Source organism: Bombyx mori, chromosome 16 (genome assembly GCF_030269925.1).
Source record: "Bombyx mori chromosome 16, ASM3026992v2".
Lineage (NCBI taxonomy): Eukaryota > Metazoa > Arthropoda > Insecta > Lepidoptera > Bombycidae > Bombyx > Bombyx mori.
In genome coordinates, this window is record NC_085122.1 from 5,665,912 (window position 1) to 5,689,757 (window position 23,846).

General features: G+C 39.5%; 1 protein-coding gene across 2 annotated transcripts in view; it reads left to right on the forward strand.

Annotated features, from left to right (window-relative positions):
* LOC101740550 (tetratricopeptide repeat protein 28) overlaps positions 1-23,493 on the forward strand; it is a 105,674-nt gene extending 82,181 nt beyond the window's left edge. The window contains exons 8-42 of one of the 2 annotated variants that reach the window (XM_062672982.1): positions 548-793; positions 1,118-1,281; positions 1,415-1,490; positions 1,678-1,791; positions 1,867-2,086; positions 2,251-2,470; positions 2,561-2,834; positions 2,921-3,019; positions 3,174-3,290; positions 3,365-3,487; positions 3,649-3,854; positions 4,115-4,294; positions 4,525-4,669; positions 5,106-5,208; positions 5,708-5,844; positions 6,313-6,490; positions 7,150-7,276; positions 8,239-8,393; positions 8,498-8,596; positions 8,909-9,030; positions 9,972-10,087; positions 10,558-10,685; positions 12,051-12,254; positions 12,554-12,711; positions 13,157-13,264; positions 13,723-13,801; positions 14,491-14,588; positions 15,113-15,342; positions 16,617-16,781; positions 18,310-18,465; positions 19,170-19,273; positions 19,908-20,058; positions 20,438-20,589; positions 21,220-21,345; positions 21,801-23,493. In XM_062672982.1, coding sequence (XP_062528966.1) covers positions 548-793; positions 1,118-1,281; positions 1,415-1,490; positions 1,678-1,791; positions 1,867-2,086; positions 2,251-2,470; positions 2,561-2,834; positions 2,921-3,019; positions 3,174-3,290; positions 3,365-3,487; positions 3,649-3,854; positions 4,115-4,294; positions 4,525-4,669; positions 5,106-5,208; positions 5,708-5,844; positions 6,313-6,490; positions 7,150-7,276; positions 8,239-8,393; positions 8,498-8,596; positions 8,909-9,030; positions 9,972-10,087; positions 10,558-10,685; positions 12,051-12,254; positions 12,554-12,711; positions 13,157-13,264; positions 13,723-13,801; positions 14,491-14,588; positions 15,113-15,342; positions 16,617-16,781; positions 18,310-18,465; positions 19,170-19,273; positions 19,908-20,058; positions 20,438-20,589; positions 21,220-21,345; positions 21,801-23,026 — 6,306 coding nt within the window. In that variant the 3' untranslated portion in view covers positions 23,027-23,493. Of the gene's footprint in view, positions 1-547; positions 794-1,117; positions 1,282-1,414; positions 1,491-1,677; positions 1,792-1,866; positions 2,087-2,250; positions 2,471-2,560; positions 2,835-2,920; positions 3,020-3,173; positions 3,291-3,364; positions 3,488-3,648; positions 3,855-4,114; positions 4,295-4,524; positions 4,670-5,105; positions 5,209-5,707; positions 5,845-6,312; positions 6,491-7,149; positions 7,277-8,238; positions 8,394-8,497; positions 8,597-8,908; positions 9,031-9,971; positions 10,088-10,557; positions 10,686-12,050; positions 12,255-12,553; positions 12,712-13,156; positions 13,265-13,722; positions 13,802-14,490; positions 14,589-15,112; positions 15,343-16,616; positions 16,782-18,309; positions 18,466-19,169; positions 19,274-19,907; positions 20,059-20,437; positions 20,590-21,219; positions 21,346-21,797 lie in introns of both variants that reach the window. The other variant, XM_012692807.4, reaches the window with a different exon arrangement.
* The last annotated feature ends 353 nt before the right edge of the window (positions 23,494-23,846 follow it).

A 23,846-nucleotide genomic window follows, 5' to 3' on the forward strand; every position in this document is an offset into this window, starting at 1 on the left:
GTCTCAGTATAGTTACAACGGCTGCCCCACCTTTCAAACCGAAACGCATTACTGCTTCACGGCAGAAATAGGCGGGGCGGTGGTACCTACCCGTGCAGTCGAGTACCTGATGATTTTTATAACTGCAGATTTCTACAACGAAATTTTAAGCAAAAACTCAATAGGGTTGTTATTAGAGATCAGAGACATCACACTGTGAACACCGCCATACACCTTAATATATGTGATATAAGGTTAAATTTTGTTTCTCATGGCGGCTATCTTCGAACCTGACCGCATGATTGGCTCGCCCCAAGCTCATAGTTACCCTGCCTGCTAATAATACACCCTATCACCAGTTAATACGCAAATTGTTATGTTTTAGAAGTTTCATATTATTTTTTCATAATGTTATTATTCTCCTATCATGGAAGTCTTAAAAATGATACATTTCAGTTGGATCTGAAACCCGGTATAGTCGCATCACACGTGTGTGTGTCTTCCCCATTAAGCCACAATGACTTCCATGCAAATTAAAATAATATATCATGTACTTTGTTTCTTATAGGATACTCAAGCAGCTGCTGCCGCGTTAACCTCCTTAGGACACGTTTACACAGCAATCGGTGATTATCCAAATGCTTTGGCGAGTCACAAGCAATGCGTGCAATTAGTGAAACAAATGGGAGATAGATTACAAGAGGCGAGGGAGATTGGAAATGTTGGAGCTGTGTATTTAGCTATGGGCGAATTCGACTCGGCAGTCGACTGTCATACGCAGCACTTAAGATTAGCGAGACGACTTGGTGATCAGGTATTATCTATTAATATTACAAATTTAACCTTAAGTCGAGAATAGCTACAATGTTAGTTATTTAAATAAGTAAGACTAAGAAAACTTCTGTTATCATATTCTGTGTGTTTAGTGCGAGTTTTTAACGCTCTCGATAGCGTAAAAGTTAACCCAATTTTGTACGCAGTTGGAACAACGCCCCTAGCGACAAACGTACGCAAACGATCCCATTCCATACAAATATGAGCTAACTTTACGCTATCGAGAACGTTAAAAAACTCGCACTAAGCACACTGAAGCATTAATGAAAACAATTAATGTTATTCAATTATTGCTCCATTGCAGGTTGAAGAGGCAAGAGCGTATTCAAATCTTGGATCTTCCTATCATTACAGAAGAAACTTTTCACAGGCCATTGCCTATCATGAGAACGTTTTAAGGATAGCTCAAAATCTTGGCGACAGAGCCATCGAAGCGAGAGCATATGCTGGATTAGGACACGCAGCAAGGTAAGGGGACTAAAAAACATTAACTTTTACGATCACTTTGGTAGATGTAATTTTGCCCACATGAAATATTTTTTTAAAATACGTTTATTGGCACCTTTACAATTGATTTTGGAAAATACTGCATCTATTACAGATGTGCCGGTGATTACGGACAAGCAAAGAAATGGCACGAACGTCAACTAGACGTGGCATTAGCTGCGAGAGACAAGGTAAACTATTACATATAAACTATTATATATATGTATGGTTAAAGTAAAACTCGTAAATTACACCGATAATATAGTGCAAAGTATTTTTCTCGTCAACTCCCTTCAGATAAAGATGTCAAACGTAAAGTGTCACATGAAAAAGCCCAAACAAAATCAGCAAATGATAAACATGATTTTCTCATTAAAGGTAGGAGAAGGTCGCGCATGCTCAAATTTAGGTATCGTATACCAGCTACTGGGAGAGCACGACGCTGCCCTTAAACTTCATCAGGCACATCTCTCCATTGCCAGACAATTACAGGTACGAAACATTGGAACAATATATAAAAGCACTTGGGGTACTAAGAAAATTGGCTAAATGGGTATAAATTTATAGGATAAAGCAGGAATGGGACGAGCATACGGTAATATTGGAAATGCTTACTCAGCGGCCGGTTTCTATGAACAAGCCATAAAATACCACAAACAAGAATTGACGATATCCAAAGAAGTACATGACAGAAGTTCCGAAGCATCAACGCATGGAAATTTGGCTGTCGCATATCAAGCTTTAGGTGCTCATGATATGGCTTTGTTTCATTACAGAGCACATTTAGGTGAGTGGAATATTTATGGAGATAATTATTTTGTAACCACATTTAATTTGTTTTCTGATTTAATACTAATTGAATAGCTACCTCAACTAGGTTAAATATCACATCGCTCATTTATAGTTCAAAATGTTCAGAGATATGTTTAATGCTGTTGCGTCTTTTATCAGGAATCGCAAGAGAACTCAAAGACACAGCAGGAGAAGCATGTGCCCTTCTAAATCTCGGAAATTGCCTCTCATCCAGAGGGGAATTCGCTCAAGCCGTTCCATATTATGAACAACATTTAATGCTATCACAAGAACTAGGTGACGTGACAGCCGAGGCTAAAGCCTGTCACTTCTTGGGTTATGCACATTATTGTTTGGGAAATTATAGAGAAGCGGTCAGGTTTGTAAAAAAACATAATATATCCTAAGCTGTTCTAGCAATTTAGAAAAAAAAGATACTAATTTAAACGTTATTATATTTTTCGTACAGATACTACGATCAGGACTTGTCATTAGCCAAAGATCTCCAAGATAAAATGAATATGGGCAGAGCGTATTGCAATCTTGGACTCGCCCATCTTGCTTTGGGAAATTTAGAAACTGCTTTAGAATGTCAAAAATACTTTCTCGCAATAGCACACATGACACAGCATCTACAAGGCAAATTCAGGGCCTTGGGCAATATAGGAGATGTACTGATTAAAATGGGTGACGTAGAAGAAGCTGTAAAAATGTATCAAAGACAACTGGGATTCGCTAGACAGGTAATTAAAAACTTTATATTATAACAGAAAAGGTAGACATTTGAAATGCTTATTCACTAAAAGCTTCATTAATCGTTTTGTGACAGGCCCGTGATAGATCATTGGAAGCTGCGGCTTGTGGTGCTTTAGGTCTTGCAAGAAGACTCCAGAGAAGACTGGATGCTGCCTTAGGACATCATACTCAAGTAAGATATTAAAATCTTCATTTTAACTTTACAACTGATATTTGAACAGTTATGAACATGTATCAAATCATTTGAGAAATTAATTAACTTGCGAACTATTTCTAGTTAGGTTACTTCAAGTCTCAGTTTCAGAAGCATGCTTGTTGATTTTCAGGAATTGACACTTCGCCAAGAAGCAGGGGACGCTGCTGGAGAAGCCCGAGCTCACTCTCATCTTGGAGCTGTCCATATGGCTTTGGGGCATTATTCACATGCTGCTAGATGCTACCGTGTAAGTTTATTATCAATGACAAAGTTTATCCATTTTTGTAACGGATTTAAAATTAAAATAAAATATTCGTCTAGGAGCAGTTAGAGAGGGCTCAAGAACTACAAGATTGTGCATTAGAAGCTCAGGCGTACGGAAATTTGGGTATCGCCAAACTAAATATGGGACACTACGAAGACGCTATTGGCTATTTGGAACAGGTTTGTATTCAAACTACAATATTTTTAAAAATGTTTTAAAGATTTCTTTTTCAGTACCAATTGAAGCTGATGAATGAATGTCATGTCCCTATTCTAGCGAATCTAAAAAAATACAAATAAGTATCATTTATAGAGATTTATTATGAGATTGAATTTTACAGCAACTTGCCATTTTGGAGCGCGTTAACACCCCAACCTGCCAATTAGACAAAGCAAGGGCTTTAGGATCCCTTGGAGATTGTTACGATGCGTTAGGCGATCCTGAAGAAGCAACAAAATATCACGAGCAACACTTAGCTTCTGCATTGAAGTTGAATAACTCGAGGGAGCAAGAACGAGCCTATCGAGGCTTAGGACTTAGCCAAAAGTAAGTTTCGGATTTATTAATTCCTAACCAACCAATAGTGCACAACCGTCACTTTTTTTTTTGTCCATATGACTACTCTATTTCCAGTTTTTCAGTTATCATAACCAAAGCCTAATTAGAAACAGAGGTACCTATCACGAATAACGACATCTGCTTACCGAGACCTATAGAAGAGAAATATAACATTCCCAGAAACTAGTTTTTACAATAAATTCCTCGTCTGTTGTAACATCTAATGCGTCTTTCGTTTAATATTTTAGATCTGTGGGCAACTTACAACAGGCCTTAGTATGCCTTGAAAAAAGGCTTGTTGTGTCCCATGAACTCGGAGCTCCTGAAGCAAAGGCCCAAGCTTATGGAGAACTTGGTGCTTTACATATTGCCCTTAACAATTTAGAACAAGCTGTGCTGTGTTTGGATCATCAAAAAAATATTGCCAAGTAAGAAATTATTTGTAGCAACATTAAAATGTTGGAATCTACCGCTAGTTTTTGAGTTGTTGTGTACTTGTACGCTACAGAGTATTTGAGATTTCAACTTCGTGTCTCAACTTTGAGTCATACCAGGTTCAGGTACCATTTAATCCCAGACGTAACAAAAGCTCAAATACCTAAGTTTTCCTAAATTTTTTTGACTATTCAAACACAATTTAATTGGATGCTTTCAATAGGGAATTGAACAATCACATAATGGAGGCTGAAGCCTGTCACTCACTTGGCGTAGCTCAACATGCACTCGGAGACCATGCAGCTGCCATAAGACATCATCGGGCTGAACTTGAGTTGGCTCATCGACTAGGACTTACACATCTACAAGTAAGATTCATTCCATTACAAAGAATAGTGTTTCCCTTTGAAGCGACTTTTAGAATATTTTCTTTTACAAGCTTAGTGACTCAAACACTGGGCCTCAAAAATAAAAGATAATCAGAAAATAAGCGACATTTAGCATAAAAATAGTCAGGTTTTTCATCTTTAAAAGGCCAATTCGTTCAGTTTTTTTTATAGCCAAATGCGCGAATGCGCAAATGCGCTCTATAGCCAGATATGGCGAATATGGTATTCGCATATCACGTGTAAATCAACTGATCTACGAATATCTATTAAATTTGTCAGAATTAATGAAAGCTAATCTAACTTTTATAACTATCTTAGATTATCTATTTGACTCAGGATTATTAACCACATCTGTTCAGAGATTTGGTTGCTACCAAATTTAATATACTAAAGTCTTGTTGCCGTCTTATACCAGGCTCGTGCAACTGGAGGCTTAGGGGCGGCCCATGCTTCAATGGGTGCTCACGCAGAAGCAGCAAGGTGGCATGAATCAAGACTCCGTCACGCTACTGCTGCAGGTAGGCAATCATTTGGTAATCATTAATAGAAATATAAACTATTTTCAATACAGTAAAAATTTATTATTCTTTGTTTGCGTTTTCACTATTCGCGGATATAAAAAATGCAACCTAATTCCCCTATTCGCGGCTAAAGATTTCTTTATATTGGCAGATCTAATCGGTATATACACATTGATAAAAAGTATTACACATATTATCATTATATGTAAAATTACAAAATCGAAGATAATAATTAATCAATGTGACCATTAAATTCAATCAAATTCATTTTTTATACATATATGTACTTGTTTTTTTTTATCGCCTAAGAACGTATTCCCTATAATCCCTTACATGTAAATTACCATTCCACGTTCACGGTTTCTGTATTGACGGCAGATTTACAGAATAAATACCCCCCGAGCTAACAGCATTTACTGTACAATACCTACCAGGCATTTTATCATGAGATTCAATCAAAGTTGCCGATTATTTTCAAATTCGAATATTTCTCCAGGCGACACCCGGGGTCGCGCTCAAGCACTAGCTGATCTCGGCAGAGCGCACCTCGCGATGGGAGCCTGTGGCAGCGCCGTATCGTATCTCCGACAGGCGCTGGCGGCTACTGAAGGACTCACGGATGTTGACGAAGAGGTAATGTTTGTAACCCCGAACTGTGTGCTTAGTGCGAGATTTTTAACTGCTCGATCGCGTTTTTTTTTTCCTATCTATTCTAGTGACCTCGAGGGGTCATACATGCTAGATTCACCGAACTAGTAGGTAAGCTCACAGGGCTCTAACCTATGGACGTCACTAACACTAGCCTTAGCAAATTTGTATGGAGTTGGAAGAGCACCCCTACGTTTGCGGCTAGGGGTGCTATTTCAACTTCATACAAATTTGAGTTAACTTTTACGCGATCGAGAAGTTAAAAAAATTGCACTAAGCCGACTGGTTTCGTTAAACGGTACACTGGCCGATAACACACTGTTATCCGGTACTAGTATTTATGCCAACTAATTTTGTTGAAAGTAACTTTAAATGGTGAATTTCGATACTGGGACCGTTATTAAAAATGCCTTTTTTTATTCAATTCACTCAGACACAAACTACATTTCTCAGGCTAGAGTACGGCATAGACTCGGTTTCGCACTTTGGGCGTCGGGTGAGCTAGAAGAAGCAAAGGAACAGTTGCAGGCCGCTCTAAACGTTTTAGAGTTTGGTAACGAAAAGCACAGGGATAGGAAAGTGGCCGCCCTGTACACTTCCACACAGCATGCCCTACAGAGGATATTAGTTGGTGAGTATCGCAATTTTTACGATAAGATTACCAAAGATTGATAATAGTTATCTTTTTTTCCCTGAAGGCACAAGTTTGGTTTTGGTCTTCATACTGGCAGATGAGATAGTGCTACTTGAGCTCCCTTTTTTTTCCTACCTATTCTAGTAGCCTCGGGAGGTTATTCTAGTTTCACCGAACTAGTAGGTGAGCTCAAACCGGGAGTGTTGCTAACACTGTCCCTAGCAAGAGCAGTGCTTCGCAGAATCTACCACCGTATCGGAAACGCGACTCACTGAGAAAATCCGGCGAGAAACTCAGTGGGCTGTGTCTATGGGTTAATTTAATTGTCGAGCTCTTCGGTGACCGGTGCTTGAGGTACCTAAAAGCACCGTTAATGGATCGAGAGGACACGTAATGACTTGTTTAGGGCAATGTGCTCCCAGTTACGTACCCAACGTATGCGCAATTTTTGTGAGCCGATGCTGATTTTTCAAACTCCATGACTTGGTCGATATTAATTAATTAAAATATTATTTGTCTTTTTTTAAATATGCTTCTTAGATTTCATTTGTTAGTTTTACAATCTATATTTCCTTTAGACCCTCCTCTTCAAATTTTAAAACAACTGACGACCCTAGTACTGATCAATAACAAATTGAGCTCCGAATGTTTTTTAGAGCTGGGCCGTCACCCCGAAGCCCTTGTGGTGGCTGAAAGAGGACGTTGCCGTTCCCTGGACACTGTACCCGAGAAGCAGTCGGGAACCCTCAACCAGATGAACTTAGAGCTTCATACTGCTCAAAGGTCGGTCTACTTATTCACAACACGATTCGACGTGCAATTTAAGCGCCCTGTAAACGATTAAATTTGTGTGACAAATTTGTTTGTCAAACTTTACGTTTTCATCAAACAATAGCGTAAACGACCAAACCAAGAATCAAACAAGTTTGTTAACTTGCCCATAGATTCGGTTTTCTCCTCGCCGTAACAAGACGTCGTGTCGAGCAACGACTGAGATCTTGTTTGACAAACACCCTGATACACGTTCAAATTTGTTTGTCAAACGCGCCGTCAATCAAGATTTCCATCAAACACGGCAAACACGTAGACTGTTTGACAAACTCGTCAAACAAAGCTGCATACTGTCAAATAATTTGACAAACACGTAAAATTTGACAAACAATTTGATCGTTTACAGCGCGCTTTAGAAAACATTCTTCATTAGAAATCTTAATCACTTAAAGGATGTTGATTTTTGTACACAATTCGTTTTTTTTTTTATTTAATACTAGAAATGTTTAATATTATGTTCTACATGAATTCAAAATACTGTACGCAGATTTTTTTGCAGAAGTAAAAAAAATATTGAATTTTTTTAACCATAAATTAAATTAAACCAACTTTTACAGTGTAATCCAACGTTCATTTACGTACGTTGATGTTTATATACGAATGTAAAAAAATTACTAGATATGTATTTACTTTTCTCAGAAATTTATAGTAAGTTAAACGACGAGTAACACCTTAGTCGTCAATGACATGGTCACTGTCAGGAGGCTTGGAATACTTGACAGTCAAACTGTCTGTTGACTGTCAAGTATTCCAAGTCTCCTAAAAAATATAATGAAAATTAGAAACAGGAGATTAAAGTGATAAAGTAGTTTTAATTATATCTAAGACTTGCGTATACCGCTGACAATACTTAAGCTTTATGAATATATTTTTTGGCTTACACGATTTAAAGAGTTTCATAGTTTATTTTTTAGGAACAACGAGGAATCGAGTAAAGAGCGTCCTGAACCTTGGAGTCCATCTAACGTCGAACAAATATTAGAAGTAGTTAATAAACAAAAAGCACCAGTTCTATACTACAGTCTCGCTGCTGGACGGCTCTATGCATGGCTGATGCAGCCACATAAAGGTAAGAATAATTTGATTTAAGCCTTAAAAATAAATAAAAAAACTGAATAATTTGGGGAACTGAGTAAAATAACAAGTTTTCTAAACAATTACAAATGCTTTCAGGAATTCTGAGGTTCCATCAAATTTCACTGCTAGAAGAAGCTGAAGATAATGATAACAGCTTGCCAGACATCAGTCCAGACGATTTACAATTGAGCAACGGTAATGAATATGCTAATTAATTTTGCAACCTTAGTGATCGAACTTATGGAACCCATCGACTGATAAACTGGTACCGGACCTCATAGAGATCACGCCTAAATGCCACCACCCACATTAAGACATAAGCTTCAAGTTTCAGTTGTAATGTACAAAGGCCGCTTCCCCCTTGAAACTGGTACGTATGAATACACCGCTACAGGAAGAGTCACGATGGTGATACCTAACCTAATGCCCGACCAACCGTAATCAACCAAGTACTAACCTAATTTCAAACTATATTTAATGCTGTACATAGTGTGTTCTTAAATCCAGGAGGCCTGGGCAAACTCGAGCGGTATATCAGCGAATGGTCCAACTGGCTAAAGACAGCCGAACGCAGAAGCGATGAGGACCAGTGGGATCCAGACGAAAGACCCACTGGACTTACACGAATGGTAAGAATACAGGTCAAAATGCCTTTTCGAAATATTTTAAACAAAATACTAATTTCATATAATAAATTATTATAGAGTACTGAATACTGTCATGTTTTTTTTTTTTTTTATTGCATATATGAGTGGACGAGCTCACAGCCCACCTGGTGTTAAGTGGCTACCGGAGCTCATAAGCATCTATAAGGTATAATGTAAATGCCGCCACCCATCTTGAGATATGAGTTCTGAGGTCTCAGTATAGTTACAACGGCTTCCCCGCCCTTCAAGCCGAAACGCATTACTACTTCTCGGCTGAAATAGGCAGGGTAGTGGTACCTACCCGTGCCGACCAGACGTCCTACCACCAGTAATGTTAAATAATTCTAAGTGGATCGTTAAAATAATATAGTATAATAAATGCTAATATATAATAATATATAAAAATGCGTGCGATATACGTAACGTAATCAGTACCTAGGAGTGTTCACAATCGGCTCCTACTAAATTTTACATTACAAAATCTAATGTTGCGACATCAAAAATTGCGTTACAATCTATTCTTCAAAAAAAACTATCAAACGGCCTAATAATATGTGATCTTACCTAAATAATTTCGAAGGTACATATGAGTCGTCTATTATTAAAGGTGGCAATCTGTGCATTTGGACAAAAAAATGTTATTGATATGTCAATACAGATTGATTTGAATATAATCGTCTCCTTCAAAGAATACGGTTCAAAACCTGCATTAAATAAAGGTTAATAGTTAACCTGTTATTTATCTAAGATGTCGTTCCGAAGAGTTTTGTGACTGCCAATGGAATACAAAGTCAATAATTCGTTTTTCCGATTTACCAATCATTGTCCAAAAGTCAGATTGCCGGCTTCGATAATAGTCTACTCATGTATCGGAAAATCCTATTTTATTTCTTACTGATTTCGTATTGTATAACACCGTCCAGATGACTCGGAATCACCTGTTGAACTCTTCTAACTATTCGCTGAGCTCGTTGTTCAGCGTCGGTTCCGTCGGCGGTTCGGTGGCGGGCTCCGTTGCCAGTCTACAAGGCTCTACCAGGTAAGCTGTACAAAGTCATATTTCGACAAAAACAGATGTTCTCAAATTTTCACTGGCCGCTAGTTCTCAAACTTTAAAAATATAAATAAAACACAGCTACACTTAATGAAGACAAGATTTCAGGATTTAAAGTTTTTATAGTTTTTACGCCATAACACGTCAAATTTTGCATTTAGGTTCTAATAAAAACAGTTTAAAATGATAAACATCAACCTGTATATAATATGATGATTTATGACTAATTGTTTTTTTTAGAAAGGTGATAGTGCTCCCAATTCACCTATTTAATTGGTTTTGGGAGCCCATAAATAGCACTATGTGATTACCGCCGCCCACCTTGAAACATTATCTCTAAGTTTGAATGATAATAATAATAGCATAACGGATTTTTCACCGAATTGGACCTGCGATATTTTATAGTTGAGCTGCAATTATATATTATTTCTTGTATTAATATTTTAATGTAACAGGTCAAGTGTACACGGGCCGCGCAGAAAACAGCCGTCCTGGCAGGGACCTCCCTGTCTTAGCTCCTTGTACCAAATGCTTCTGGCTCCATTCGAAGACCTGTTACCCGCTTCCTGCAACAACAGCCATGGTATATGTTTTTCTAAATTTACGTGTAACCAAATAAATATCATCTCTATTGTTGACTAGTAATTTCGGTGATTTCGTTCAGTAAATACGATGTGTGTACCTATGAGATTGTGCCGGAGTTAAATTCCAGCAGGTACTTACCAAAATATCTAAGAAAATACGTACCGTTATATACTTTTATTATACTATATTAATGTACTAAACAAGCAGCCCATGTTATATCCTTTCATGACTCCACTAATTTGCTTAGAAAAGCAGTGTAGAGTAATAGAAAAATCGAGACAGCCACGAATGGTAAACAGTCGACGTCGCCCTGAACACGTCATTACGGATCCTCCCGATCCATTAACGGTGCTTTTAGGTACCACAAGCATTGGTCACCGTCCTCGTCGGACCCGTCGCTTGCGACGAAGGGCTCGGCGAGTAAATTAACCCATAGACGCAGCCCACTGAGTTTCTCGTCGGATCTTCTCAGTGGGTCGCGTTTCCAATCCGGTGGTAGATTCTGCGAAGCACTGCTTATGCTAGGGCCGGTGTTAGCCACACTCCCGCTTTGAGCCCCGTGAGCTCACCTACACGGCGAAGCAAAGGCGAAGCTGAAATAGCCTCTGAAGGCTATCAGAATAGGTAGGCAAAAAATAGGCGCGGGACATTCACAGTCAGCCAGTCCTAGTGCAGCAATCTCAGTGCTGTAAAGCCAACTCAATCTTTTCACGTACAGCGGCGTACAGTCAAAATATAATAAAGAAATTGAAACAGAGGTGTTAAACAACAATTTTGTGAGCGTTTTTTAAATAACACAGTTTTGTAGAAAAGCACTTGTGTTTTTTTAGACTGACGCCAGCATATTCCTAACAGTACGTAAGAACGTTTACGTGAAGGACTTCCACAACAAAGTAGATTGTGCGCGGAACTATAGGTAGTTGGTCGCGCCTTAGGTATGTGAGAGGTGGGACGGAGAGGCGGGGACGCTTGCTGTCATTACTGATATAAGATTTGATACTATGAAGGACGAAATCATTATAAACTTACAAGATGGTAGATTTAGAGGATATGTCAGAGTAATTTCATATAAGTATATATTAATTAAATAATTTATTTTATATATTTATTTATAAATAATATACTTAATTTGTTTTTGGTTTATTTTACTATTAATTACAATATAATTAGATAGGTACAATATTAACTTCTAAAAGTTCAATTGTTTTATTGTAATAAATATTTATATGCGTTACGAGCAGTAGGCAACCCCCCCCCCCCCCTCACCCCTGTCGCCACCTAAAGCGCCGCCAACTAGTTCCGCGCGCACTTTATTAGTCTGTAATATAAATATATAAATAAGACCACGTATCTGTCGGCACAGCTTCACACGGGCGCCGCGGCTGCGGGGGCCGACGGGAGATCGTGGTGGTAGTGGAGGGAGCCCTGTACGCGTGTCCGTGGGGGGCGCTGCGCAGTACGTCGGACACCGAGCCCCTGTGCGAGCGTTACGCCCTACTTGCTGCACCCGCACTCCGGCCGCTGCGCCACCAGCGACATCTACGGGCCAGACCCCAAAACGAACAAGGTACGTCATCGTTATCAATGATGTCACGTCATGGTAGGACCTCTTGTGAGCCTGCACGGGTAGGTACCACCGCCCCGCCTATTTCTGCCGTGAAGCAGTAATGCGTTTCGGTTTGAAGGGTGGGGCAGCCGTTGTAACTATACTGAGACCTTAGAACTTATATCTCAAGATGGGGGGCACATTTACGTTGTAGATGTCTATGGGCTCCAGTAACAACTTAACATCAGGTGGGCCGCGAGCTCGTCCACCCACCGAAGCAACAAAAAATAATAATAATAATAATAATAAACTTGATTAAGGTGGTTCTGGTAACAATAATGCGGACACGGGCATGCGTTGCCTCGTGGTGGGAGCCCCGCGGGTGGGCGGCGCGCGGTGGTCTCCGGCCAACACACAACTCAAGGAGGCCGAGCTTGTCGCGGACATGCTCCGGGTCACACCACTCACTGATTATCAGGTATGAACCCAAATATACGATACAAGGAAACTTGGACAGGATAAAATACTGTAAACGCTTAAACGCTTAGACGCTAGTATAATTGTTTTCTTATTTGTTTATTAATTGCATTCAAGGTATTATTAAAGGCCGAATTTTTTTCCTACTTAAACTAATAACCTTGAGAGGCTATGTCAGCGTAACCTTAACGTGTAGGTGAGCTCTCAGGGCTCAAACCAGGAACTTGCTAACACTGGTCCTAGCAAGAGCAGTGCTTCGCAGAATCTACCACCGGATCGGAAACGCGACCCACTGAGAAGATCCGGTGAGAAACGCAGTGGGCTGTGTCTATGGGTTAATTTACTCGCCGAGCCCTTCGGCGCAAGCGACGCGACGGGTTCGACGAGAGCGATGACCGGTAAAAGCCGTAAAGGCTTAATGTAAGCCCTTTCTTTTTATGCTTCAGGCCTCAAAAGAAGCCGTTCTAGCACAGCTACCTCAAGCGGAATGCGTCCACTTCGCGACACACATTTGCTGGAAGTCACCTGCTATTGTCCTGAGCCCCGGAGAAGTGGTTAGTAGCATTTGAACAAAAAAAATGTATCGTCAAGATCTAAGCGCAGTGGCGGATTAAAGGTTCAGAGCGCCCTAGGCAATCACTTTATCGGCGCCCCTGTACCGGCCATAAATGGCCATCATAATACTATAAATTTTAACTAGTTGTAGCCGCGCCTCTACCCCGCCCCACGGTCGAGAACGACGCGACGACGCAACAAACCCGCAATATTGCATAATACGAGTATATCGATGCTTGTGCAATATAATCTATTATAGATTTAGATTATAGATCAGCATTTAGTTCTTAATAGTCGATATGTTATTTTCTTTATTTATTTATACATTCTGAGCTCGCGTGCCCCTTGTAACTACGAGCACCTAGGCACGTGCCTAGTTTGACGGATAATCCGTCCACGGATAATCCGCCTCTGTCTAAGCGTTGTACAGAAGATAACAAGTCTTTTCTGTATTCAGGTCGACTCTCAAGCCAAGCGTCTTTTAAACACAAGTGTTGGTAGTGGACTTGCTGAAACCACCGAAAACGAAGAAGAAAGTGAGTTTAACATTTGATCACATATTTAACTGACTGATTCAGTGACCAGTAGTTAACACTCCTGGTTGGCTAGGTCCAGTTTCATAGATCTGATTCCCACTTCGAGGAAATATTTATGTGGCCAAACAAATTGGTTTGCTCTGTATCTGGGTGTTATGTAAGTTGGTATATCGATCGGTCTCTGGTTTTCTTAATACATTGGGTATTAAGTCCTAGTTTGGGGGCAGGTTACTATGTGTCATCGATTTGTCCTCTCTCTTTTGCTATTTATTTCATTTAGCATTATTTGATTCACCATTTATTTGATTATAACCACCAGTGGTTATTTATTGACTTTTGACATTTCTTCATTTTATTAAATTCTGACTTATATCCAACTAGCGACCCGTCCTCGCTTCGCTTCGGAAACTGTCATTTATTATTGATTTCTCCACTATTTAATGGATGTTACTATACATATAAACCTTCCTCTTCAATCACTCTATCTATTAAAAAAACCGCATCAAAATCCGTTGCGTAGTTTTAAAGATTTAAGCATACATAAGGATATAGGTACAGAGAAAGCGACTTTGTTTTATACTATGTAGTGATTAATCCATAGTAAATTTCAAACATGCTGCCTTGTCTGGGCCAAAAAAATTTAAATTGCATACTTTACTAAATTTCTATTATCTAATTTTCTTCCACAGGTACAGAGCTTTCCCCGAGCAATGAAGAATTGCCCCCGGCGTCAGAATTCATGCTGACGGCTGCAGAAATTATAAACTTAAAGATCACAGCCAGATTGGTACGTATTACTTTAATATGAAAAGAAATTTTAACCATTAATTGGGCCGAAATTTAGTTTTTCTTCTATATTATGGGTAACGCAAACACACATAACGTCGCTGTCAAACCAAAATCTGCTATGTGCAAAAACTCTATTCTGAATTAACGAGTAAAAATATTTTCATATAAAATGTTATATGAAAGTGAATTTTTAAGAACTATATGAAATGAAATCTGTCGATAAATATTAAAGCTATAGACACATAACATATTTTTTTATACGGCAGTTAAGGCTGTGAACTTCCTATACGAAAAGGTCAAAAAGTAAAAATCTCAAAAAGTGAACATAGCAGATTTTGGTTTGACAACGACGATAAGTTAATAACATGTACACCCAGACCTAGAATACCAATTAAGTTTACGAGGATTATTACCCTCACCGGGAATGGAGTTCCAACACGAAACATTTGATCAATAAAGTAATAGCTTTCACATGCTACAAGAAAAATGTGATCTTAAAATCCTTTTCCTTCCTTTCTATAGGTTATTATTTCGTGTGCTCCATCAAGCGCTGCCCTTCAAGGTTCCACCGCTGAGGAGTCTGAAGACATTGCGCAAGCAGGTGAAGGTATCTCGAGACTAATGAGGGCCTTCTTGACTGCTGGAGCTCAAGCCATTCTACTTACTCTATGGCCTTCTCCCCAAGATACAGCCACCAAGATATTGTATAGAGCTCTTTATTCTGCTCTATTACAAGGAAGCAGGGTTGCCAAGTAAGTTTCGAAGCAATAATTAATGATACTAGTGGTCCCGCTGTAGTCGAAATTCGACTTTAAGTAATTTAAATTATAAGTTTGAACATTATTATGGTTCTATTGTCAAAGACATAAACTTCTTAATTCACAGATTTCACCAAGATTACATTATAGACAAATAATATTAAAGACAATAATACATATTAATCTATTCTCAATTTGACCACAGACTTTAAAAGTGTGTGTTTGTCAAATAGATGGTAGTGTGTGCAATGTTTTCTTTATTGATTTAAAGTGATTTTTATGCATAATTTATAAAAATATTTACATTCTGCACTCCTTCTCTATCTTCTCTATAAGTGTGGGAAATTTCATACTGCTCCGTCCGTGCAATTTTCGTAAAAAGGGGTACAAAGTTTTTGCTTCACGTATTAATATATAGATAAATGCGAAAGCCTGTGTGTTACTTTTTCATGCCCAAAGTACAGTATTGATTTTGACGAAATGCGGCATAAAGATAGTTTGAGAGAAAATAATGAAGACCGCTTTTGTTAATGGAAACACCCCCACATTATGACGTATAGGCCACGGGGTTGAAGCTGCAAGTGGAATGTTAGTGTCTAATAATAATAGTGAATTATAAATTAATTATTAATGAGCTCTAAAGCTCACTATCAATATACTTCTTAACGGTCTAGTGAATCTATTAAATGATTTTCGCATGCACGTAAAAAAACTTTTTTTTTAATTGCGTAATTACTAGTGGTAGGGTTCATTGTAAACCCTCACGTGTAGGTACCAATTTCAGGTACTAAGTCAGCTATGGAACATACGTACTATACAATTGAAACTTAGACCTAATAGCTACTACATCAATGGATTCAGATAAAACCACTTAACACGAAATGCATCACCTTGCTTATCTAGTGCTAATAAGTTACGGGGCCTACAAACATTGTAGCGTAAACCAAACCATCTTTATTGACGTACGAGGTCGGAGCCTTTGGCATTGCTGACGTCCATAAGCGACGGTGACCACTCACCATCAGTGTGCTGCGAGTTTCTTAAAGTTCTCGATAGCGTAAAAGTTAACCCAATTTTGTATGCAGTTGAAACAGCGCCCCTAGCGGCAAACGTACGCAAAAGATCCCACTCCATACAAATATGAGCTAACTTTTACGCTATCGAGAACTTTAAAAAACTCGCACTAAGCACACAGGTGGGCTGTATGCTCGTCTGCCTATACGGCAATAAAAAAAAAGAAAAAAAAGCCTGATTCTGATTGATTCCAGAGCTTTAGGTGACGCGATGCAAACCGTGCGTCACACGAAGCACTTCGCTCACCCCGCGCACTGGGCCGGCCTCATGCTGCTCGGGGCTAACGTCCGCCTCAGCAACAAGGTAGCGCTCATGGGACAAGCCCTATGCGAACTAATGGCCACTCCAGATCGATGCCGGTAAGTAGTATAACAAAACCTAGTTAGTAGTTATTTGAATATACTCATTAAGAATTTATTTGATTTAAAAAAAATTGATACGAAATTCTCATGGGCATAAAAATTGACCGATTTGAATAAAAAAAAACACAATCGTCAAATTTACTTTATTCAATAGTCGAGCACCATTGTAGTGTCTATTTGACATTTCAATTTTAGTACATGTTTATTAGGGGGAGGGGGAGGGTGATGGGAGAGATGTGCTCCGCACTAAACGCTTCACTTTCCCCCCTTTGCCTTTCCATGAGTTTTGTCTCATGCGAGGTTTCGACGTTGGTTGTTGAGAGACAGGAGGTTTTAGCCGGTTCGACTCCGACATGCCCCGCCCTCCATCCCCAGTGAAGGGCGGAAGTCCGGCGATTTCCTCCTGACACAAAACCTAATTTGAAAGGCATTTAATATCTGAATAATTTCCATAGTGTTAGTAATACATATTCGTTTAGAGATATTTGTCTCAACCGTGTTAATATTAATTAATTACAAGGTAATACATTATGTTCATTCGATTAGCGCTATCAAAGTAACTGCATTAAAATTAAATATCCTATCCTATTATATGTATACCAAAAAAAACGTGTGCGCCTCGGAACGGTCGATAAAGGTGATAACTTAAATTCATCTAAATTGAACTATATAATATTGAAATTGTTTAACTTGAGAAAAGCTTAGGTTATTACTTAAATTTTATGTATATTAATATGATAATGTAAGGAACGTTGTAACATAAATTGAAAAGATATATAAATAGTTAGGAGGTCTCAGTACCGCTGAGGCGTGAGAGAAAAGGAAGGCAGTACTGGCGCCGTAACGCGTTACGTAACGTAGCGGCTTACACTCCCATAAGAAGTTATCACTTTAACAAATTGATGGCATATGTATTACGAGTATTTACGTAACGTGATTTATGTAAAATATTTCTACAAGTATTCTAAACAAATATAAAATATATAAATACCTATACTTTCAGTGTTATAAGAGATGGATTTACTTATGACATTTATGGGATGCGTTTATTCTTTACTTATTTTATATTTCATCACAGTCACACTTAAAGAATAAACTGCAGCTGTGCGTCTGACCTGACATACACATTTATTTTTTTATTAAATTACACTGGTGCTGACACACACCGACGAATTTTGTATTGTCAAGTAAAGTTGTCAATCGGTGTCTAATATCAACATTAGAAGATCATGAGCAACCAATAAATTCTAGGGTAATTGCTGGATTTAGTACAAAATGTATAGCAAATGACATCGGAAACATGACTTTTATAAAAGCTTAAATTTGCCGTGACACTTTTTTGTTACTGCAACCTTTCGATATGAAGTCCTCCAAGAATCTAGTTTTTGATATATATTGATTTTCATTAGCAATTACTTCATTAGAAGCACTTACTGAATTCATTTACTAGAAATCATAGACACAACAATGCGATGATAATATTTAGGTATCAAAAGGCTCAAAGATTATATTCCTTGCTTCGTAGTGATGCCTTACGAGTATGTCTGCATTTGGTGGAAAAGTCCCTTCAGAGGATCGTGAGAGGACAGAAGAACGCAATGTATACAACACAGAAAAGCATTGAGAACAAGGCCGGCAATGCTACCGGTTGGAAGGAACTACTCATGAGCGTTGGATTCAGGTACTATTTACTGTATATTGACTGTATACTATCGCTTGCTGCCTAGTTCCACCATCTAAGGCTTTATGGCAGCGACTTGGCCCTGCCCCTGATATTGTTGAAGTCCATGGGCGACGGTAACCACTTACCATCAGGTGGGCTGTATGCTCGTCTGCCTACAAGGGTAATAAAAAAGTAATAATCATTAATTCATCAGTAATTAGTATTTTTTTAATTCAACACATGTAAGTAGTAAGTAGTAATCATAATTTTATTGTGAGAATAAAAATACGGAGATGCTATTTTTTTTTGACTCAGACTCCACCATTAGATCCAGATTTACAAAATAATCTCTGTAAATATTGCTACTGACTTTAGTTTCTATATATGTATACTTAAAGGTCACATTTGTTTATGCCTATATTGCTCTTAGCAAGAGGGGTATAATGTTTTTTCGTTACGTGACTTTTCCTCGCGGCTTACGTTACTTGTCTCTTCCCGGCTTTCGTTGTACATACTCCAAAGGAGACCAGAGACAAAACACACAAATTATAAAACCAATTAACAGATGAACACTTTTAAAAACCTACAATTATAATACATTTTCAAGTTCAGCCAGAAAATGCCTCGATCACCGATCATTCAGTATTAATTTAATTGACGTTTTTGTTGAATGCACCAAAAATGAAACACAGATTCTCAACAAACAAACCTTCTCATCGCAGATTCGAGCCGGCTGCTAATGGTATTCCATCAAGTGTGTTTTTCCCACAAAGCGATCCTGAGGAACGACTGACCCAATGCTCGGCCAGTCTACAGGCTTTATTGGGTAAGAAAACAATCCTTCTACTTCTATATTTATAAGTAAACGCAAAATTATGGTTGAAATATTTTACCGGATACAATTTTTATAGTATGTACTAACCTAACAAATATAATAACTGTATTGAAAAGCACGGATGGAATAACATTGTGTAATGGAATCAAACCAGTTGTTTTAATTTATTATTTATAGTATTGTGCATATTTTGACATCATCATCATTATACTGCCCTTCTCCCAGTTACCAGGGGTGATGTTTTCTCCTTCCATACTCTTCGATCATGTACCATTTCTTCGTTCACTCCCCTCTTACCCATATGGTCCTTAACGCTATCCATCCATTTCTTCTTAGGTCTACCCCTTCCTCTATAACCTTCCACATTCATAGTTAACATTCTCTTACCAACCTCATTTTCATTTCGTTTCATCAATTCGTGCCAATTTTGAAATGTGGACTGTTGATAGTTATCATCATCCTTTCTGGTTCTAATCAATGGGCGATATTTTTATGAGATCATTGAAACGTTCTCCTCTTTGACTCCAAGACTAGAGTAAAGGTAGCAAAAAGCGGGACATATTTTCCCTTTCTTCCCCACAAGTAAACCAATTGATTCGTACCAGTGAACCAATATTATTTTCAGGTCTAACATCGACTACTCTTCAAGCCTTGTCGAAGCTTATCTCGAACGGAGATGTGGCTGATGACATCATAGGACTAGTCCGGTCCGTCATATCACAGTTTTCGGTGAAAAACTCCGAGAATGAGACCATCGAAGTAGCTGTGAATGTTAGGTGAGACAAAAAAAAGTATAATTGTCAGTGCCGAAAGAAAAATCTTGCTCGTTTTCAATTATGTCATGTGTAACATGAAGAGTTTATTTTCTAAAAAGATGACTAAAAAACTTTTTTTTTTATTGCTTAGATGGGTGGACGAGCCCAACTGGTATTAAGTGGTTACTGGAACCCATAAACATCTACGACACAAATGCGCCACCCATCTTGAGATATAAGTTCTAAGGTCTCAAGTATAGTTACAACGGCTGCCCCACCCTTCAAACCGAAACGCATTACTGCTTCACGGCAGAAATAGGCAGGGTGGTGGTACCTTCCCCTGCGGACTCACAAGAGGTCCTACCACCAATAAAAGAACAAATAAGTACAAATGTTGTAGGTTATGGCGTGTGAACGGTTGTCATGAACTATTGGCGTCCCTCGGCTTCGACCTGGCCGAAGTAGGACAAGACGAGGTAACCCTGCGCACTGGTAAAGCTGCAAACAGACGACACATACAATTTGTACTACAGGCTCTTCTTGCGTTGTTCGGTGAGTATACTTTACGTTTACTGTCTATAACCACGGGGCTCAGTTTTATTTTAATTGTCTAACACGCGATTTTGCTATTAGTATCTTATAAAACTATGCTAGGGTTGCCTATGTTTTTAAAATATAGGTTAATTTTTTTTCTACCGACGCTGGTCACCTTAGAGGGATATGCCAGCGTTACCGAGCCTGGTAACGATGTTAACACTAGCCCAAGCAACAGCAGTACTTCGCAGAATAGATGAATAGTTAATTATTGAAGGCGTTACAAGCCCGCACTGGTGTGACAGCCGGAATACATTTGAGCCTTCGACCTCAAGCCTCGAGGTGGGTAGATGCATCACCTTGCGATAACGTCTATAGGCTACCGTAACAGTAGGTGGATCGTGAGTTCGTCCATCTACGTAATAAATAAAACTGTATACAAGAACATGTTCCCAATCGGAGTCAATCTTGATATAGATGTTCCGTAAACGGGCCTAGATGGGTTTTTTTTTTCTTGTGACTATTTCTAGTATAAATAGAAGGATTTGATTCGAGCCCTACACCCCAGCAGAGAGTAATAGGAAAGAATGATGATAATGATGATGACTAATTCTAGTGACTTGAGTAATTGAGTTACTCTTATTTCAGATACACAAGAAGCACCACGCAGCCTCAGCCTCGAGTCGAGTTCGAGCGTAGAATCATTGGCTTCGATTGACGACGGCGACCTCGAACCACACTCTGACGGAGAGCCCCCACCAAGGCAACATAGACGTGAGTTCCACCGTATTATTGTTTCGCACAAATACATACAAAATGTGGGTGATGTTTCCCAGCAAAACTTGACCTTTTTGTGCTCACTGCCAATATGACTTTCGAGGTATTGATTTCGCTAGATAAGAAGACGAACTCGCGGCCAATTTATACAGACTACTTATAATTTATATAGACTATAACAGACTGAACAAAGTGTCCATCCAATCCATCTTGAGTCAGGAGGCTAAAGTCGAGATTGTATTGTACAACAGTTGCCCACCCTCCAAACCGGAACGCATTACTGCTCCGCAGTAGAAATAAACTTGATTACGGTAACTACCAGTGCCGGTTGACAGCGAATAAAATTATGAAATAAAAAATTGACTACTTCCCTTAATATGTTTTGTTTATTACGTACCAAATTTTTCGATGTGCATATTGTGTTAAGTAAGTGATTGTTATATCCACAGAAGAGAGTGCGTCTTCCGTACCGCCTCCGCCGTTACCGATTGGATCCTGCGGTGGTGCCTTTACTATGTATGTACGAGGGTCGACCACGGAGGTGGGTCGAGGAGAGCCGGATGGTAGGACTGCGCCGCCCCCCGCTCCCGCCCCCGGTCCCAACTCCGCTTCTACAGCCTCCACTGTCCCCCCTCCGCCCCCCGGACCCCCGGCACCACGCTACCGCGGGGAAAGTGACGCCGCGTTCACACCCTCGCCCCCCGCAGCCCCACCGCCCTCCGCCGCACCTCCTCGCGACGTCTCCCTCGCACTCGCACACCAAACTAAAATCCGCACCTTGTACACCAGAAGACCGCCTTCCGATGACTCTGACTGGGAAAACTCCGGTCACGATACCGTACTAAGAAGACGACCTGAACACGCCCATACAAGGTACTTGGATGCCTTCTATGAGCTTGCCACGGCGCAACCGAGGAGGTCGGAGGAGGATAAGGGTGACCAACTGAATCAACCGTCCACTTCAAAACGAGCTCCCAGACCCAAAATGGGAACGAACAGTCGCGATTCTATGGCACACGTGCGACACATGAGCGGAGAACTCACGCCCACCATATCAGAAGTTTATCACGAAAGAAACATCGGGCTTGGCCTCGCGCCCCCTCTAGCTGAGCTCCTTCTTGCCGAAGAATCGAAAACAGAAATGAGGACGGCAAGTTCCAGTGAAAACCTACTACTGCAAAACTTGGAGAAGCTAGGACTCTTAGGAGACACAAGTGAAACAGACGAGAGATGGTGCAGCAACAGCACCTCTAGGCCGTGGCTGTCGGCGCCTCCCTTAGAAACCGACGTACAGGGTTCTAACTTAACCACAGCCGACTTAATTGAACGTCAAACAAAATTCAAGAAAGATGTTAATATCAAAAGAAAAGAAGAAAACCAATACGAATTGAAGTCTAAAGATGAAATGCCCGGACCGAGTGGAATAGAGAAACGTTCTGTGTCTCCATTCTCGGAACTGTCTAGAAGAGATGAAGGGGACGGCAGAAGCATTGCAGATTCGCACTCATCCTACAAAGCTTTGGTCTTAAGTCCCAGAGCCCCGTATTTGCCTGAAGAAGGCGAAACTAGTTTGAGTACGAATATGGAAGGAGGGAAGACCCATCCCAGGCCTCGAAGGTCAGCCGTGTCTAGAGCTAGACCTGCTTATACCACTTTAGATTTTCCATCAACTAAATGAGAACAAACTATTAAAAGGCAAAAATAAAATATACACTCGCAGCTCGTGCATTCCGAGTTTTTCTATTAAATATTCGTAATTTATTTAGATTAATTATTCATTATCATTAGAAAAAGGCTATGATTACTACGTCACATCGCAAATTGACATGACGAGGAACGTAAGTATTGTTTTAGTAACGAAATAAATGTATTTTTGTATGATGTTAATTTGTATTTATTATTCGTTTGTATAAATAATTAACTAAAATATTATTTGAATTACATCAATTTGATATTAATTTAATGACGTTTGATGTTCATTAATTTTATATACTCGTAGTATTAATATTCCATTAATAATAGGTATTTAAATCACTCAAATGCTTGCCAATCTGTACCTCTTTTACTTCAATATTCCTAGTTATATTGTCAAGTGTAAAAAGTTAATGTAATGTACTGTAAAATAAATTTCAGTAATAAAATTAAGTTTTTTTTTATTTTATTGCCCGATGTAGACAGACGAGCATACGACCCACCTGATGGTGAGTGGTTACCGTCGCCCATGGACTTCAGCAATGCCAGGGGCAGAGCCAAGCCGCTGCCTACCGAAAAGTATTTTGACTCTTAATCTACGATATATCTCGTTTTTTCGCATCTCGTTTTTTTTCCCCTACCTGTTCGTTGATGGTCTAAAGGACTCTTCCAGTTACGCGCGGACAAGTAGTTGAGCTCACGGGCTCAACCTGAGAGAATTTGGTAACACTTCCTAGGGCAAGGGCAGCTCTTCGCAGAATCTTCGCTCGGATCAGAATCGCGACCCACTGAGAAGATACGATGAG